General features: G+C 68.7%; 4 protein-coding genes across 6 annotated transcripts; 2 read left to right on the top strand and 2 right to left on the bottom strand.

The window, feature by feature from the left end:
* Window positions 1-165: 165 nt before the first annotated feature.
* Window positions 166-2,819, top strand: PITHD1 (PITH domain containing 1; the record flags this gene model as incomplete). The annotated part of the gene is made up of 6 exons (XM_084497015.1): window positions 166-357; window positions 470-513; window positions 593-670; window positions 1,586-1,690; window positions 2,220-2,328; window positions 2,629-2,819. 6 exons carry the CDS (start codon window positions 166-168, stop codon window positions 2,728-2,730), a joined length of 630 nt encoding a protein of 209 aa, XP_084353141.1. The 3' UTR covers window positions 2,731-2,819.
* On the top strand, window positions 2,636-7,621 carry LYPLA2 (lysophospholipase 2). Of its 2 annotated transcripts, none has more exons than XM_084497014.1 (10): window positions 2,636-2,700; window positions 3,436-3,541; window positions 3,953-3,984; window positions 4,543-4,608; window positions 4,763-4,810; window positions 4,985-5,055; window positions 5,148-5,221; window positions 5,308-5,409; window positions 5,542-5,718; window positions 5,856-7,621. In XM_084497014.1, exons 2-10 carry the CDS (start codon window positions 3,464-3,466, stop codon window positions 5,904-5,906), a joined length of 699 nt encoding a protein of 232 aa, XP_084353140.1. In that variant the 5' UTR covers window positions 2,636-2,700; window positions 3,436-3,463; the 3' UTR covers window positions 5,907-7,621. The 2 variants fall into 2 exon arrangements, with proteins under 2 accessions (XP_084353140.1, XP_084353139.1); XM_084497013.1 differs by lacking the exon at window positions 2,636-2,700 and adding an exon at window positions 3,003-3,065.
* Window positions 7,622-7,695: 74 nt separating this feature from the next.
* GALE (UDP-galactose-4-epimerase) lies at window positions 7,696-10,959 on the bottom strand. The gene is made up of 9 exons (XM_084497012.1): window positions 10,804-10,959; window positions 10,093-10,208; window positions 9,754-9,867; window positions 9,500-9,676; window positions 9,206-9,386; window positions 9,030-9,115; window positions 8,830-8,907; window positions 8,596-8,710; window positions 7,696-8,504 (listed from the first exon to the last, which is right to left on the bottom strand). Exons 1-9 carry the CDS (start codon window positions 10,922-10,924, stop codon window positions 8,449-8,451), a joined length of 1,044 nt encoding a protein of 347 aa, XP_084353138.1. The 5' UTR covers window positions 10,925-10,959; the 3' UTR covers window positions 7,696-8,448.
* A 344-nt stretch (window positions 10,960-11,303) lies between these two features.
* Window positions 11,304-14,981, bottom strand: HMGCL (3-hydroxy-3-methylglutaryl-CoA lyase). Of its 2 annotated transcripts, none has more exons than XM_084497011.1 (9): window positions 14,808-14,981; window positions 14,332-14,415; window positions 14,147-14,254; window positions 13,659-13,754; window positions 13,117-13,265; window positions 12,924-12,987; window positions 12,408-12,596; window positions 12,147-12,272; window positions 11,304-11,854 (listed from the first exon to the last, which is right to left on the bottom strand). In XM_084497011.1, the coding sequence occupies exons 1-9, from the start codon at window positions 14,856-14,858 to the stop codon at window positions 11,753-11,755; spliced, it is 969 nt and encodes a 322-aa protein (XP_084353137.1). In that variant the 5' UTR covers window positions 14,859-14,981; the 3' UTR covers window positions 11,304-11,752. The 2 variants fall into 2 exon arrangements, with proteins under 2 accessions (XP_084353137.1, XP_084353136.1); XM_084497010.1 differs by lacking the exon at window positions 14,808-14,981 and adding an exon at window positions 14,632-14,706.
* Between the last annotated feature and the right edge of the window lie 290 nt (window positions 14,982-15,271).

The following is a 15,271-nucleotide window of genomic DNA, read 5'->3' as shown; positions in this document are numbered from 1 at the left end:
AACGGGAATGGGCGGGGTTTGTGGGGTGGGCGGGGCGTGCGGTGGGCGGGGTTTAGGATGGGGGCGTGGAGGCGGTGGGCGGGGTGAGTGCGGTGGTGGGCGGGGCGTGGCAGGGGTGGGCGTGGTTTTGCTGTGGGCGGGGCTCGGTGTGGGCGGGGCGTGGCCATGGCGCAGGGTCCCGCGCACGGCCCCGGGCGCTGCTGCTGCTGCGGGGAGGGGGGCGGCGGGGCGGGGGGCGCGGGCTGGGGGCTGCACCTGCGGATCGACCGGCAGCGCCTGCACTGCCTCAACGAGCGGCGCGACGGCAGCGGGGCCCTCGTCTTCCGCGCCTGGGAGGAGCGCGGGGACCGCACCAAGGTGCGGCCGGGCCGGGAGGGGGGGTCCCGGGAGGGGGGTCCCGGGGCTGCGCCGTGCCCGGGTCCCGTTATGAGCCCCCCCCCCCCGCCCCGCCCCGCTCCTGTCCCCGCAGTTCGTGGAGAGCGATGAGGACGCGGAGCTGCTCTTCAACGTGCCGTGAGTGCGGGCCCGGCAGGACCAGGCAGGGTGGGGGGCACGGGGGGGCAGCGCCGAGACCCCCCGCGTCTCCCCCCAGGTTCACCGGCAACGTCAAGCTGAAAGGCGTCATCGTCATGGGCGAGGACGACGGCTCGCACCCGGCGGAGATGCGGCTGTAAGTCCCGAGGGTGGGCGCTGCCAGGGAGACCCCCGGCACGGGGGGGCTGAGAACGGAGCCAGGACCTGCACGGGGCCACCGCGGCTGCTCGCTGAGCATTGCTCCAGAAAAGGAGCGCTAATTGGGATTAGAAACCAATAGGCAAAACGTTAGAAATTGATAGGCATAACGCTGCCTGCGTGCCCACAGGGGACCAGCTGCTGGGCTGCAGGAGGGTGAATGGGCCGGGGAGGGGAAGGGTCATGCTGCAGGAGGGGAGGGCCGTGGCAGTGTCCTGCCCCAGGTGAGGCCTGCGGGGCTCTGCCCAGCCCTGCCTTAGTTCCTGCAGGGGGGGGCTCCTCACTGCTGCTTTTTTTTTCCTTATGAACGAGCACTGAGCATGCCGTTCTTGCTTGGGGGGGGGGGTCACCACTGTCAAGTTGTTGCCCTTCACTGTGCCACAAACATGGATGTGAAGCGCCGTCAGGGCTTGTTTTGCACATGGGAACGGAGCAAGAGGCTCCTGGTCCTGCTCTTGGTCTCTTTTACTCCTTTGTAACAACCAAAAATGCCAGCGCTGCGCTCGGCTGTAACTCGCTACCAGCTGAGGAGCAGGAACTGGTGCCCAGCCCCGTACTGGGGCGGCCGCTCCCCCGTACCAGAGCCTGGGCTCCTTCACGTTCCCACGTGTGCTGACATCTGCGTCTCCTCAGCTTTGCTCCTTGCTCTCTGGCTGGGTATTTCTGCAGGGCAGTGAGTGTTCTGGAACATGATGATGCATTGTGGTGGCGTTGGTAATTCCTCCTGTAGTAGGCAGAGCAAGTCCGGCGGGTTACTGTGGAGAAGAGTCCGGGTAGTGCTAATGAACGGGGAGGAAACCAATTAGTTGATGTGCACTTAATAACTTCCTGGCCTTCCTTCCTCTCTCCCCAGGTTCAAGAACATTCCTCACATGTCCTTCGATGATGCAGCCAGGGAACCGGACCAGATGTTCAGCCTGAACCGGGACCCCACGGGCGAGCTGGAGTACCCCACCAAGTACGGGGGCGGGCGGGCGGGTGTTGCCCCCTTGCAGCCCACTGACGAGTCACTGGGCTTCAGCAAAGTGTCAGCAGGGGCAGTTCCCTCCCTTGCAGCTCCCTGCTGCCCACCACAGAATTTTTCTCCCCTGGCTCTGTCCTGCCCTTGTCGGGTGAGAGCTGCGGTCCCCAGGCGTGGCAGATCCTCCCACAGCACGGTGGTGCCCCCTGCTTATGGCTCATGGCCCAGGCTCTGTGGGGAGCAGAACTGTCCCAGTGTCCTGCCCCCAGTGACAGCTCATCGCTGCCCGGGGTGATACCTGCGCACCCCAAGGACGAGGGAAGCTGCTCCCTCCTCCTGCCCCCTCCCTCGTTTGCCCCCAGGTCTGACTTGGATGTGGTGGGAGCGATGCTCAGAGCCCAGCTGGGGCCAGGGCCTCACGCGGGGAGGAGGCGGCAGCACAGCACACACAGCCTGTGCCTGTGCCTGTGCCTGTGCCTCTACCTGTGCCTGTAGGCAGAGCTTTTCAGGCCGCCTTTCCTTGCAGAGTTGCCCGTTTCTCCAGCGTGAGCCACCTCTCCATCCACTTCCCGAAGAACTTCGGGGCAGAGACAACAAAAATATTTTATATAGGCCTCAAGGGAGACTGGACAGAGGTAGGTGAGGGCAGGGCTGGGCTCGGGGTGTGAGGGGGGAGCCGTGAGGGGGCTCCTGGTGTAAGGGGGGAGCCTGAGTGGGGCAACTGCTGTAAGGGGGGAGCTGTAAGGGGGGCTCCTGGGGTAAGGGGAGCTTGGAGGCACAGCTCACAGCGGGCTCTGGCTGAGGAGGGGGCGGGTGGCACGGCGAGGGGTGCGGGCCGGGGGTGGGCAGCAGGTGGGGGGCAGCGCTGGGTGCTGGTGGGTCCGGGGGTGCCGGTGTGTCCGGTGTGTCGGTGCCTCCCGGCCATGTCCCCGCAGGCGGCCCGGCAGGAGGTGACGATCTGCAGCTACGAGGCGGCGCCCAACCCGGCCGACCACCGGCTGCAGCAGGTCACCCCCCAGGCGCACCTCATCTCCTAGCGGCCGGGGGAGGGGAGGGGGGGGGGGGGGCCCGGTACCGGCCCCGGTGCCGCCCCCCCCTCGCTGCCAATAAAGGAACCGGGCTCGGAGCCGCCGCTGTGGCCTCGTCTCCCGCGCGCGGCGGGGTGGGGGTGGGGGGGGCCGGGAGGGGGGCGGAGGGGACCGGGGGGATCCCGGGGGGGTCCCGGTGCTGCCGGTGCTGGCTGGGGGCGGGGCCCGGGGGCCAAGATGGCCGCGCCCAGGGGGGGTTGGTGCGTCACTTCCGCCGCGCTGCGGGCGGAAGTTCCGGTGGGAGCGCGGCGGCGAGCCGGGAGCGCGGCGGGGCCCGGGCCGAGGTGCGGGGGGGGGCGGGGGCGCGGAGGGGGCACCGGGGGGCGGCGGGCACGGGAGCGGCGCTGCCCCCACTCCCCCCCTCCCCCCACACCCCTCACAACGGGCCCGGGGCGCCGCGAGCGGGGCCGGCAGCTGCGGCCGGGCCGGGCCGGGCCCCCCCCGGGGCTGGGCCCTGCCGGGACCGGGGCAGCCCCGGGCGGGGGGAGGAGGGAAAGGGGGGAGGGGAGGGGAGGGGGGGGCACGGGGGGGGCGGCCGGGAGCGGGGGGGCTCCGGGGCTCGGGGCCGCGCTGCGGGGGGCGCTCGGGGGGTGCCGCTGGAGCGGGGCCGTCCCGGGGCCGTTCCCCGGCCTCAGCCGCGCCCCCGTCCCGCAGGTGCCGGTGTGGCCGCCCGTCTCGGTGTATGTGCGGCAACAACATGTCTGTCCCCCTGCTCGCCGACGCCGTCACTGTCTCAGGGGCAGAGCGGGAGACGGCCGCGGTGAGCGGGGCGCTGCGGGGGGCGGGGGGGGGGGCCCGGGGCCTCCGGGAGCTGCCGAGAGGGGCCCGGGGCAGGGGGGGGGAGGGGGAGGGGGCGGCCGACCCCTGGGTGGGAGCTGGGGCCTGGCCCAGTGCAGAGGCAGCGGGCACTGGGGGCACTGGGAGCACTGGGGGCACTGGAGGATGGGCTCTGTGGGGTTGTGGTGGGCAGGGGGGGGGCGCGGTGCTGGTGCTGCTGTGCCGGTTCCGCCCGTGATGCTCAGAGCTGCCCGGACGTGTCACCAGCTCCGGCTAATTGCTGCCTGAGGCTCTGCTAATTAGTGACTGCGTGGCCTTTTGCCACATCCTGCAGCACCCCTGCCTCTCTCCCGGCACGCCAGCTCATTCTTTTGTTTTTCTGCTTAATTTTCAGGTCATTTTCCTACACGGCCTGGGAGACACGGGGTGAGTGCTGCCGGAGCTGCGGCGTGCTGGGGGTGGGCCTGGGGGCAGCTCGGGGCCGGGGCTCTGATCTCAGCCTCCGCAGCCCAACCGATCCCTAACAGGGCTCTGACCCGATCCCTAACGGGGACCCTCTGCCCGGCGGCTGCCTGCACTCAGCTGGAACATTTATGACGCTGGCAGCCCCCCGTGGGGACTTCCTGTGCTCGTTAGGATGAGCAGATAACACCACAGCGTTCCCGTGCCTGGGAGGGCTGGGAGCTGGCAGGAACAAAAGGCTGCTCCCTGCACAGGGGGGTTGTCCCCGCTCCTCCCTCGCTGGTGGCAGCTCCTCTGCCTCCGGCTGCTGGGCTCTGCCTCTGCCCTGCTGCTGAGGGCTGGGCTGGGGGCTCCTGGGGGCTCCGGGCTGTTGGGGGGGGTTGGAGCCACTACAGCAGCGTCAGGGCCGGGCGTTGGCAGCCTTGGAGAAAAGCTGTCCTGGGGGAAACCCCTCAAATTCGCCAGCGTCCTCCAGAGTGCTCAGGCCAGCCCTGATCTCCCTTCTCCTCTCTCTCCCCCCAGGCACAGCTGGGCCGATGCCCTCTCCTCCATCCGCCTCCCCTACGTGAAATACATCTGCCCGCACGCGTAAGTGCTTGGCCAGGGGCTCGGGGGGCCTTGGGGGATCCCCCAGGGACCTGCGGGTGCTCCCTGCAGCCCCTGGGGCAGACGTCCTGCGGCCCCTGCCCCCGTTTGTTTCTCTGACCTTGGAGCTGACCCCCCCCAACTTCTGTCCCTGCAGGCCCCGGATCCCCGTAACCCTCAACATGAAGATGGTGATGCCCTCCTGGTCAGTGCTGGGGGGGTCTCCCGGAGCGGGAGGGAGCCTTTGGGGGTGTTTTGGGGAGTGAGGGATGGGACTGAAGAGCCGAAACCCAACCTCCTGCAGGGGCTGGGAAGGGCAGAACCCCAGCTCCCTCCTGCCCCTGTGCTGGTTCGGGGCTGACCCCGCTGCTCCCCCCAGGTTTGACCTGATGGGTCTGACTCCGGACGCGCCCGAGGACGAAGCTGGGATCAAGAAAGCTGCAGAAAACAGTAAGGGGTTTGGGGGGGGGGAGCGGGGAGCAGCGGGGTGCCCCTCAGCACCTCCCCCATGTACCTCTCCTTTATCTCTCTGCCATGCCCAGTTAAAGCAATCATCGAGCACGAGATGAAGAACGGGATCCCAGCCAACCGCATCATCCTGGGGGGCTTCTCGCAGGTGAGTGGGGCTGCGGGGGGGGAGCTCGGCCCCCTCCTCCCTTCCCAGAGCCCTGGGGGGTCGCTGACACCCCCGTCCCGCTGCAGGGCGGCGCGCTGTCCCTCTACACGGCGCTCACCTGCCAGCACCAGCTGGCCGGCATCGTGGCGCTCAGCTGCTGGCTCCCTCTGCACAAAGCCTTCCCGCAGGTACCTGCGCTGCCCCCCCGGCTCTGTTTTGGGGTGTGGGGGCTCCCCTCGGCTCTCCGGAGCTGGAGGCGGGCGCTGCCCGCGGCGGGGGCTTCGTCCCACCCCCCTTTCCCTCTCTCTCCCTGGCGGCAGGCGGCGAGCAGCGGGGTGAACAAGGACATCGCCATCCTGCAGTGCCACGGGGAGCTGGACCCCATGATCCCCGTGCGCTTCGGGGCCCTCACGGCCGAGAAGCTGAAATCCGTCGTCACCCCCGCCAAGGTGCAGTTCAAAACCTACCCCGGGGTGATGCACAGCTCCTGCCCGCAGGTCAGTGCCCAGGGGAGGGGAGGGGACAGGACGGGAGGGGGCTGCCGGGGGTGGGGGAGGGCTCCCAGCCGGGTGGGGCCCGGCCGAGCCCAGCCCCCGAAGCCCCGAAGCCCCCAGCCCGGGCCGTGCACTCGCAGGAGATGCTGGCGGTGAAGGAGTTCATCGAGAAGCTGCTGCCCCGGATCTGAGCGGAGCCGCCCCAGGCGGTCGCAGGGGAGGACGCCGAGGCCACCGCTCTGCCCCCCGGGACCCGACCGCTGCACACGGAAGCCATGGCACCCCCGGCACCCCCCCGGCACCCCCCCGGCACCCCCCGACCCCGCTCCTGGTGCCCGGGGGTGCCCGTCCCTCCCCGCCGAGCCCGGAGCTCTTTGAGGTGCGGCTCCGGTGGCCTCCCCTCTGCTCCTCTCACTGCCGGTGGTGTCGGGGGGGGGGTTCCCGTTCAGGCACTGCCGGGCAGGGGCCGGGTGAGATTTTTTTTGTTATTTGTTTTCTTTTGTACCAGTGTTAGGGGCAGCGGGGGCGCGGGGCAGGGCCAGGCACCCTCGGGGGCTCCTCCTCTGCCCTCAGCCTCGCTCAGGTGCCTCGCAGGTTTTGGGTCAGAGCTCAGGAACCCGGGACTCTCCTGCCACTGCCCCAAGGCCCAGGGAGAGGCTCTGCCCCGGGCTGGCAGGGAGGTGTCTGCGGGGCTCCGGCCCCGGCCCTGTCGCACACGCACACTGCCCCGGGCTCGCCCTGCAGCCCTGCAGATAATCACCTTCCTCCTCCTCCTCCTTCTCTCGTTGCTTTTACAATCTTCTCCTCAGCCCTGGGGGGGGGCTGGGGGCTTCTCCCCCTCCCTGTGCCCAGCTCGGTGCCCCCGGCCAGCTCCCTGCCCTCTCTTGCTGCTACTTCTTTCTCCTTCCCCTCGGAGCCGGGGCTGGCTGGGGGCAGGGGAGAGGCGAGGGGGGGCTCCTGGCCGTGGCTCCCAGCCCTCCCGGGGGGCTGCCCCATGCCCGTGCCGAGGCTGTGGCCCCGTTGGCTCCCCGCGAACAATCAGCGGCTGCCCGGGGCCGAGCCCCTCACCCAGCTGGCTGGGAGCGGCCGCCCGGGCTGGGGGTCCGTGGCAGCCCTCGGGGGGCTCCGGGGGGGCTCCCGGCTGCCCCCTGCCCTCCCTCTCGCTGCTGAGCGGCGCTGCTGCCCCTCACCTCTCCTCTCCTCTCACCTCTCCTCCCTGGGCTGAGCCCACGGCACCGCTGGGCCCCGCGGGGCTGGAGCTGGAAATGTCTTTTAACAAAAATAAAAAGAGAAAAAAGCCCCCCGGGGCTGGGGGCCGCGGCTCTGCTGTGCCCCCCGGCTCTGGGGGGCGATGCCCGGGCCCTGTCAGGACCAGGCAGGCACCTCCGGGGGGTGAGGGCGTTGGGGGGGCTCCAGCGAATCAATCCCCCCCTGTCCGGGGAGCCGGCTCTGCCCGACCCCCCCCCCCCCCTCCCCCCAATTTCCTGGGTTGTTTCGGGCTTCGTTTCCCCGGGGAAGTCTCAAACCAGCAAAGCTGCTGCTGGCAGCGGGGGGAGCGCGGCCCCTCCCCGTGCTTGGGCTGGGGGCTGGGGGCTGGGGGCTGGGGGCTGGCACCTCCTCGGCTTTGTGTGGAGCTGCTGCAGCCCCGGGGGGGCAGCGAGGGGCTGGCAGGGACGGGACCACAGCTCCCCCCCCCCAAATAAACCCACCTGGGACCAGGAGCCGTGCTGGGACCACGGGAGGGGGGCGGCTCCTCCATTCCTCACCACCGCTTTCTTCTCCCCTCCTGCCCCCCCCCCTTTTTTTTTTTTCCCCCTCCCCTCCTCGTCTTCCTTGTACATGTTTGGGGTTTTTGTGTGTGTTCCACAGCGTCAGACACGGTTCAATAAACCAGAAACCTCTCCCAGCTCCGTGCCTTTTGTCCCCCGCGCCCCCTCGGTGCCCCTCCCGCAGCTCCCCCCGTGCCCCCCGGCCCCGAGCTGCCTCAGAAAGTAAGAAAGTTTATTCAGCAACAAATCAAAAGCTGGACTCATAATTTACCATAAGTTATGAATCGAAGGGGCAGCGCGCCGGGCTGGCTGCTGCCCTAATAAATAGGATCCGGATTTGCCCGCAGAGCTCAGCCTGGTCCCTTTGGCACCGTGATTCCCGCAGCTTCTCGGGCCCCGCAGCAGCAGAAGGAGCCCCCGGAGCCCCCCCAGCCGTGGGCAGGGGCTCCTCGGGCCCCACCAGCGCACCCGGGAGGTGAGAGTTGGTCCCCAACACCACAGGGGAGGGCAGGAGAAGGACGAGGAGGCCCCCGGCAGCCAGCAGGGCCCCGGGGCTGGAGGGGGGGCCCCGTGGTGGCCCCCTGGGGCTGGCCGAGGGGGACGGGGGCAGCTGAGGGTGGGCAGCACCGCCCGGCCCCCGCCTCGTGCCCTTTCCTGAGCCTCACCCTTGGCACTGTTTGGGCGGCTTCCTGGGCGCTTTCTGGTCCCAGCCCAGCGCCGCCTCCTTGCTGGGCCCCCAGGAGCCCCCCCGGGGCACTTCCAGGAGGGGATTTGGTGCCCTGGGGGCCTCGCGCCTGTGGGGCCGCTCCCTGAGCTGCTGAGGACCTGGGGGGAAAGGAGGAGGAGGAGGAGGAAGAGGAGGAAGGGGGGAGCCCGCGGCCGCTCCTGCCCCCCTGCCCTGGGTGTGGGGCAGGTGGGGGGGAGCAGGACCCGCACCCGGGCTGGGGGAGCCCCGCGGCAGGGCTCAGTTCTTGCTGAAGCCCGTGGGGTTCTGCAGCTGCCACCGCCACAGGTCCTCGCCTGCACCGGGGGGAGAGAGGCAGTGAGAGACGGGGAGGGGGGCACAGCGCGGTGGGGAGGGGGGCGCAGTGAGGGGGGGGGGGGCTCTTACACATCTTGTCCAGGCCGAAGGCCGCCTTCCAGCCCAGCTCGCGCTCGGCAAGCTCGGGGTTGGCGTAGCACGAGGCCACGTCGCCCTCCCGCCGGCCCGTGATCTTGTACTTGATCTGCAGGGAGGGACAGCAGCACCGTGGGGCTGGGGGCTCCGCGGGGGGGGGCACTGCTGCAGGCAGGGGGGGGGGCTGGGGGTGGTGATGGAGCCCCACAGCCTGCGCTCAGCCCTTACCTCCCTCCCCGAGGCTTTCTCCATGGCGCGGACCATCTGCAGCACCGAGTAGCCGGTGCCGGTGCCGAGGTTGTAGACCTGGCAGGAGGACGAGGGGGGGGCTCATCAGCTCCCGCCGGGGGGGCTGGGAGGGGGTCTGGGTCCCTCTCCTCCCACCCGGGGCCGAGAGCCCGGCCCAGGCCCAGCCCCGGTCCCGGTACCTTGCAGCCGCAGTTCTCCTTCAGCTTCTTCAGCGCGGCGATATGGCCCTGGGCCAAATCCACGACGTGGATGTAATCCCTGACACCTGCCGGGACAGGCGGTGAGCGCGAGGCTCTGCCCCGGGAGGGGTTGGCTCTGCCCCCCCCCCCCCCGGCCCTGCCCTGTGGGGACGCACCGGTTCCGTCGATGGTCTCGTAGTCATTCCCAAACACGCTCAGGAACTCGCGGCGCCCCACTGCCACCTGCGCCACGTAGGGCATGAGGTTGTTGGGGATGCCCTGAGGATCTTCCCCGATCATGCCGGACTCGTGGGCACCGATAGGGTTGAAGTAGCGCAGGAGCACGGCGTTCCAGTCCTAGGGGAGCGCACGGACGGGGCTGCAGGTCTCTGAGCAGCCCCAGCCCCAGCCCCTTTTGGGGTAGAAACCCCCCAGGTCGCAGCCCCGGGGTCCCCGCAGCAGCTCCTCACCTTGTCTGCCTTGCAGACGTCTCGAATCATCTCCTCGATGAAGTACTTGGATTTGCCGTAGGGGTTGGTGCAGCCTCCGACCGGGTGCTTCTCATCCAGCGGCAGGTACTTGGGGTCCCCGTAGACGGTGGCGGAGCTGCTGAACACGATGTTCTTCACGCCGTGGGCTTTCATGGCCTGCGGGAGGGCACCGGCCGCTGCTGAGGCTGCCGGCTCCGCACCCGGCCCGGCCACGTGGCGCTGCCTCGGCTCACCTCCAGCAGGCGGATGGTGCCGGTGAGGTTCACCCGGTAATACTCCAGCGGCTGCTGCACGGACTCGCCCACGGCCTTCAGCCCCGCGAAGTGCACCACGGCCGAGAAGCGGTGCTGGGGGGGGGGGGGAGGCACCGCCTGAGGGCCGTGGGGCAGCCCCCAGGGGGGGTCCCACTGCGGCCCCACGGCTGTGGGATGCGGGGAGGGGTCTGCCCCAAAGGGACAAAGCCCCCCCAAGAGGCAGCGGCCACCCGGTGCCCCCCCCGGAGCCTTCCCCGGCAGCCCCAGGGGGCGTTTGGTGCCCGCAGCCCCCCTGAGCCCCCCGCGCCCCCACCCCACCTTGCTGAAGAGCTCCTGCAGCGCGGCCTCGTCGGTGACATCGAGCTCGTGGAAGGCGATGGGGCGGCGGGCCAGGAGCTGAACGCGGCGAAGGCTCTCGGGGAACCCGTCCGGGCCTGGGGGCGGCGGGAGGTAACGGGGGGGCAATGGGGGGGGGAATAGGGTAACGGGGGCAATGGGGTAACTGGGGGTAACAGGGAGGCAATGAGGGGGTAATGGTGGGTAACAGGGGAAATGGGGGAGTAATGGGAAGGTGACGGGGTAGCAGAGGGGTACCGGGGGGGTACCGGGGGGGTAATGGGGAGGTAGTGGGGGGGGAAAGGGGGGAAATGGGGCAATGGGAGTGTAATGGGGGGACACCGGGGGGGTAACGGGAGGGAAATGGGGGTGTAATGGGAAGGTAATGGGGTAACAGAGGGTAACGGGGGGGCACTGGGGAGGAACGGGGGTAACGGGGGGAACAGTGGGGGGAGGTAACATGGGGGGACGGGGGGGGACGGGGGGGCAATGGGGGTACCGGGGGGGTACCGGGGGTAACGGAGGGGTTCCGGGAAGGTAACGGGGGGGTAACGGGGAGAGGAGGTAACACGAGGGGGGTACCGGGGGAAACGGGGGAGAGGCGATGGGAGGGGAAGGTAACGGGGGGGGTCCCGGTGGTGCCGGGGGGGGAACCGGGGGGTCCCGGGGGTACCGGGGGTGCCCGCGCCGCACCTGCGATGGCGTTGTGCAGGTTGTCCACCACCACGGGCTCGTAGCCCGCCTGTGCGAGCTGCAGCACGCAGTGGCTGCCGATGAACCCGGCGCCGCCGGTGACCAGCACGGGCTCCGCCATGGCCGCCACGTCCCGACCCCGCCGGCACCAAACGGGGCGGGGCCGGGGGCGGAGCGGGGCCGCCCACGGCGCTGCACGGACCCCCCCCCGCCCCGCCCCCCTCACCGTCCCCACGCCCCCCCCGGGGCCAGCCCCGTCCCTTTCCCCCCCTCCCGGTGCCGGGCGCGGCCCCTTTAAGGCCCGGCCGCCCCCCCCTCCCCCCCCCGCTCTCCATGGCAACGTGGCACCGCCACGGGGCGCGCGGGGGGCGCATGCGCGGAGGACCCGGCCCGGCGGTGGCAGCGAGGCCCCGCAGCGCCCCCTGGCGGCCGGAACCGGAAACGGCCGCGGAGTCCCCGTCCCCGTCGCCGCCCCCCCCAGACAGCAGCGGGAGCCGGGCCGGGAGCGGCACCGCGGGGGCACCGGAGCTTTATTGCCACCAACACCGCGCACAGCGCCGACCGCGGACAGCGGGGCCCTGCCCCAACCCCCCCCGGTCCTTCCCGTGCAGCCTGAGGAGGCCGCGGGGTGCCCGGGCCTGGAGGCGCCTCAGCAGCTGCTCGGCCCCGCGCTGCGGGGGCACCGGAGGCCGCCCGGGGCCGGGCCCTGGGCCCTGCTCCCCAACCGAGGCAGGGCGCGGCCGTCTCTGCCCTGCTGGACATGTCTGAGGGCTCAGTGGGGCAGTGCCCGTGTCCGTGTCCATGCCCGTGTCCGTTCCTTCGCAGCGCCCAGCGGCTGCTCTCGGGGCTGAGTCCAAGGCACACGGAGGAGGTAGCGGCACACAAGGGAGGCTCGGCCGGCCCCAGGGCTGCACTTTCTGCACACCCCACGGCCACGCCTGGTCCCGCGTCACAGCCTGCAGGAGGCCTGGGACACCTTGGAGTTGGTTCTCCTGTTCAGCGCGTTGCAAATGAACGTTCCCGTGTCCATCAGCTTCTGCAGGTCCACGCCCTTCAGGGAACAAGAGACAGCAGGGCTGTTGGTGCCAGCGCTGCCCAGTACGTACTGGCACTGCTGGGACAGAGCAGCAGGGGCCGAGGGAGGCTGCAGGGTGCCAAGGCAAGGCCCTCGCTTTGAGTCTGACAGATCAGATCACACAGCATGGGAAAGGGGCCAGGATGCACTTCCAGCATGGGGGGGCTGCTGTGGCACAGCAGGCCCAGAGCCTGCACCTCCTGTGCTGGGGCTCTCCAGGCTGAGCTCTGCAACCCCCACAGCCGCTAGGCACGAGGCTCTCGCTTACCGTGTGGATGCCCAGGCCGTTCAGCATGTACACCAAGTCCTCCGTAGCAACATTTCCCGATGCTCCCTTGGCATAGGGGCAGCCTCCAAGACCAGCAACAGAAGCATCGACCACGCTCACACCCATCTGCAGGCAAAACCGTTCTCAGGAAACTCCCCTCAATGAACGGACAAATCAGTCCTGCTCCTGAATCCTCTGGCTCAGAAGCAAGCACAGAAGAACCCTGAGGGAGGATGCAATGCTGCAAGGTAAGGAGCTTACCTGAAGTGCTACCAAGATGTTGGCAAGAGCCTGCCCGTAGGTATCGTGGCAGTGGACAGCGAGAGCCCCCACTGGCACCTCCTTCATGACTGCTGTCAGCATCTCCCTCATGCTCCCCGGGGTCCCGATGCCAATGGTGTCACCGAGGGAGATCTCGTAGCACCCCATCGAGTACATCTTCTTGGAGACCTGTCCCAAAGCCGAGACTTGTACTGAGAGGGCAGCTTTATCGTGACTTTCCCCCAGGCTGGATGCCCACCATGCAGAGCATGCTCCTCTGGAGCACAACAGCTGAGGTTCCTCTGGGAACTGAACACTCCGGGTCCACCTCCCGGAATCCCCTGTCCGCATCAGCCAGACCCTTCTGTGTGGCAGCACGGACTGGGGGCATTCACAGCTTCCTCCCCGTCTTTGGTTAAATGGCTCAATGCGTTCTCCAGCCCCCAGGGTCCCACCCATGTCTTTATAACTCAGTCAAAAATCTCACGGAAATTCTGGTTCGATTTATCAGCTCACCTCTGCAACTTTAGCTGCAGAAATCTTCCCTTCGTAGGGACACCCAAGGACACAGGAAACATACCTGTAGTTAAAAAAAAAAAAAAGTAACTTTTAACCAGAGAACTGAAGTGAGATTACACAAGCCTCATAGCCACGTGCTGCTCAAACTGTGAAGCATTTTGGGCTCTCTATGCACAGTGGGACTCCTCACCCCCGGACAGGAATGCTGGCGGCTCGTGCAGCACTCATCACTTCGCTGAATCTCTCCAGGCTCTCCTCTATGGAGCAGTTGATGTTCTTCTTGGTGAAGAGCTCAGACGCTGCTCCAAAGATGGACACCTCCTTGGCCCCTGCTGCCACCTGCAGCAGAAAGCATTAAAGTGAGACAAGTTATCTTCAAGAGAAGCAACCAGCACGACCAGCGCTGCAGTTCTCCCATTTTATAAAATCAGTTTTTCCTCCCAGTTCTTCCCTGGGCAACCTAATTCTTTCCTCAGTTCATTCCACAGCAAAACCACGAGACAGCCTGGTTTTTACAATGACTTCAAGGAAAACATCCTGGGGTATTCTCTACCACAGCCAACAGGTTTCTGTTAGTCCCCCAGCGGAGCAATTCCTTGCTCAAGGAACTATAAGATGAAACTGCTGCCTACGGGAATGCAAGGGGCTGCCCAGCCTCCACCCCAGCTGAAACGTTCCTGCACAGGCAGCCCTGCACAGGACGCTGCCAGCGTTAACGCTGTGAGCTCTTACCGCTGCCTGAAATCCTTTCAGGTTCGGGGTCAGCACGGGGTAACTGACACCAGGCAACTTCTTGATCCCCTGCATGACTTCAGTGTGGTCGGCCATCTGCAAAGGGAACGCCGACAGATTTCTAATGGTGTCGACACGCTCGTCAGCCACTTCCACAGGTTAGAAAACACTTTCTGAAATTCATTTTTTAAGAACGGGAACAGCGATACACAGAATGGGGGGAATTTGGCCTCTAGAGAGCCCACAGCACGGCACACTTGGACGGGCCAAAGGGCAGCCACCGGCCCGGCCAGGGTCAACACGCGGCCGTATGTGAGCCTGCACTGTTCCCCCGGGAGCAAAGGTACGGTGCACAACACCACATTTTTTAGGCTTTTTTAAGCCTTTATCTGGCTTTTCTGCTCCTTCCTCATCACAGACACGGTGCTGAAGGCCTGGGGGGTGGGGGGTGTCTGCTCCCTGCACTGCCGCCCCCCCGGGGCACTGACCTGGGGCACCCAGCGCGGGGACACGAAGCTGGTGGCCTCGATGACCGGCAGCCCGGTGTGGGACAGCATGTCGATCAGACCGATCTTCACCGCCGTCGGCACGATGCTCTGCGGGCAAACGGGGGGTCAGCGGGGGGGGGTCAGCCCCGGGGGGGGTCAGCCCCGTGCCCGGTGCCCGCCGTTACCTGCTCGTTCTGCAGCCCGTCGCGGGGCCCGACCTCCACCACCTTCACGCGGGCCGGGAGGGCGCCGGCGGCCGCGGCGCTGATCTGGGGGCAGGGACGGGAGCGGCGTGAGCGGAGCGGAGCGGGGCCGGGGCCCGACCCCGTCCCGGTCCCTTGACTCTACCCCACTCCCGGTCCCGGTCCTCTTCCCGGTTCCAGATCCCCGGTTCCCGTCCCATTCCCCTGTGCCTGTCCCAGTCCCGTTCCCGTGTTCCCATCCCCATCCCCGGTCCCGGTCCCGGTCCCGTCCCCGCCCCGCACCGGCCGCCTGGCCCCTGCCCAGCGGCTCAGCAGCAGTCTCCGCGCCGCCGCCATGGCTGCCGCCCCCCACGTGACCGCGCCGTCACGTGTCCCAGCGCGGGGGGCGGGGCGGTCACGTGGCGGCGGCGCGCACCGCTCCCCCCGCCCCGCCCCTCCCCGCCCCGCCCCTCCCGTACCTGGCCCCGGGCGGCCTCGCGGGGCGGCGGCGGCACCGGGCAGCGCGGCATGGGGGGGGCGGCGGCACCGGGACCGGAGAACGGGAGGGCTGGGAGCTGGGAGCCGGGACCCGCTGTGGCTGTGGCTGCCGCCGCTGCGTGCTCGGGGTCCGGCCGTGCCGCTCCCGGTCTGCCCCCGCCGCCCGCAGCCGCCCCTTTATAGGCGGCCCCGGTGCCGGCGGCGCTGAGCAAACAGCCCCGTGTTTGCACGGCCACGGCCCCCGCCCCCCCGCCCGCCCTCCCCCGCCACGGCTCGGCCCCCCCGGAGCGGGCACGGCGGCGGGGCCCTGGCAGCTGCCGGGGGGCTCGGCTGCAACCCGACTGCCCCCCCCTGATCCCCACCCGCTGCCCCCCGCCAGCAGCACGCTGCAGAAGGCAGCCCAGAGAGACAGACAGTGACTGACAGATGGACTGACAGACAGACT

The sequence above is a fragment of the Aythya ferina genome, assembly GCF_964211825.1.
Source record: "Aythya ferina genome assembly, chromosome: 24".
Classification (NCBI taxonomy): Eukaryota; Metazoa; Chordata; class Aves; order Anseriformes; family Anatidae; genus Aythya; species Aythya ferina.
The sequence above is the reverse complement of the archived record's forward strand: the minus strand, read 5'-3'. Positions and strand labels throughout refer to the sequence as shown.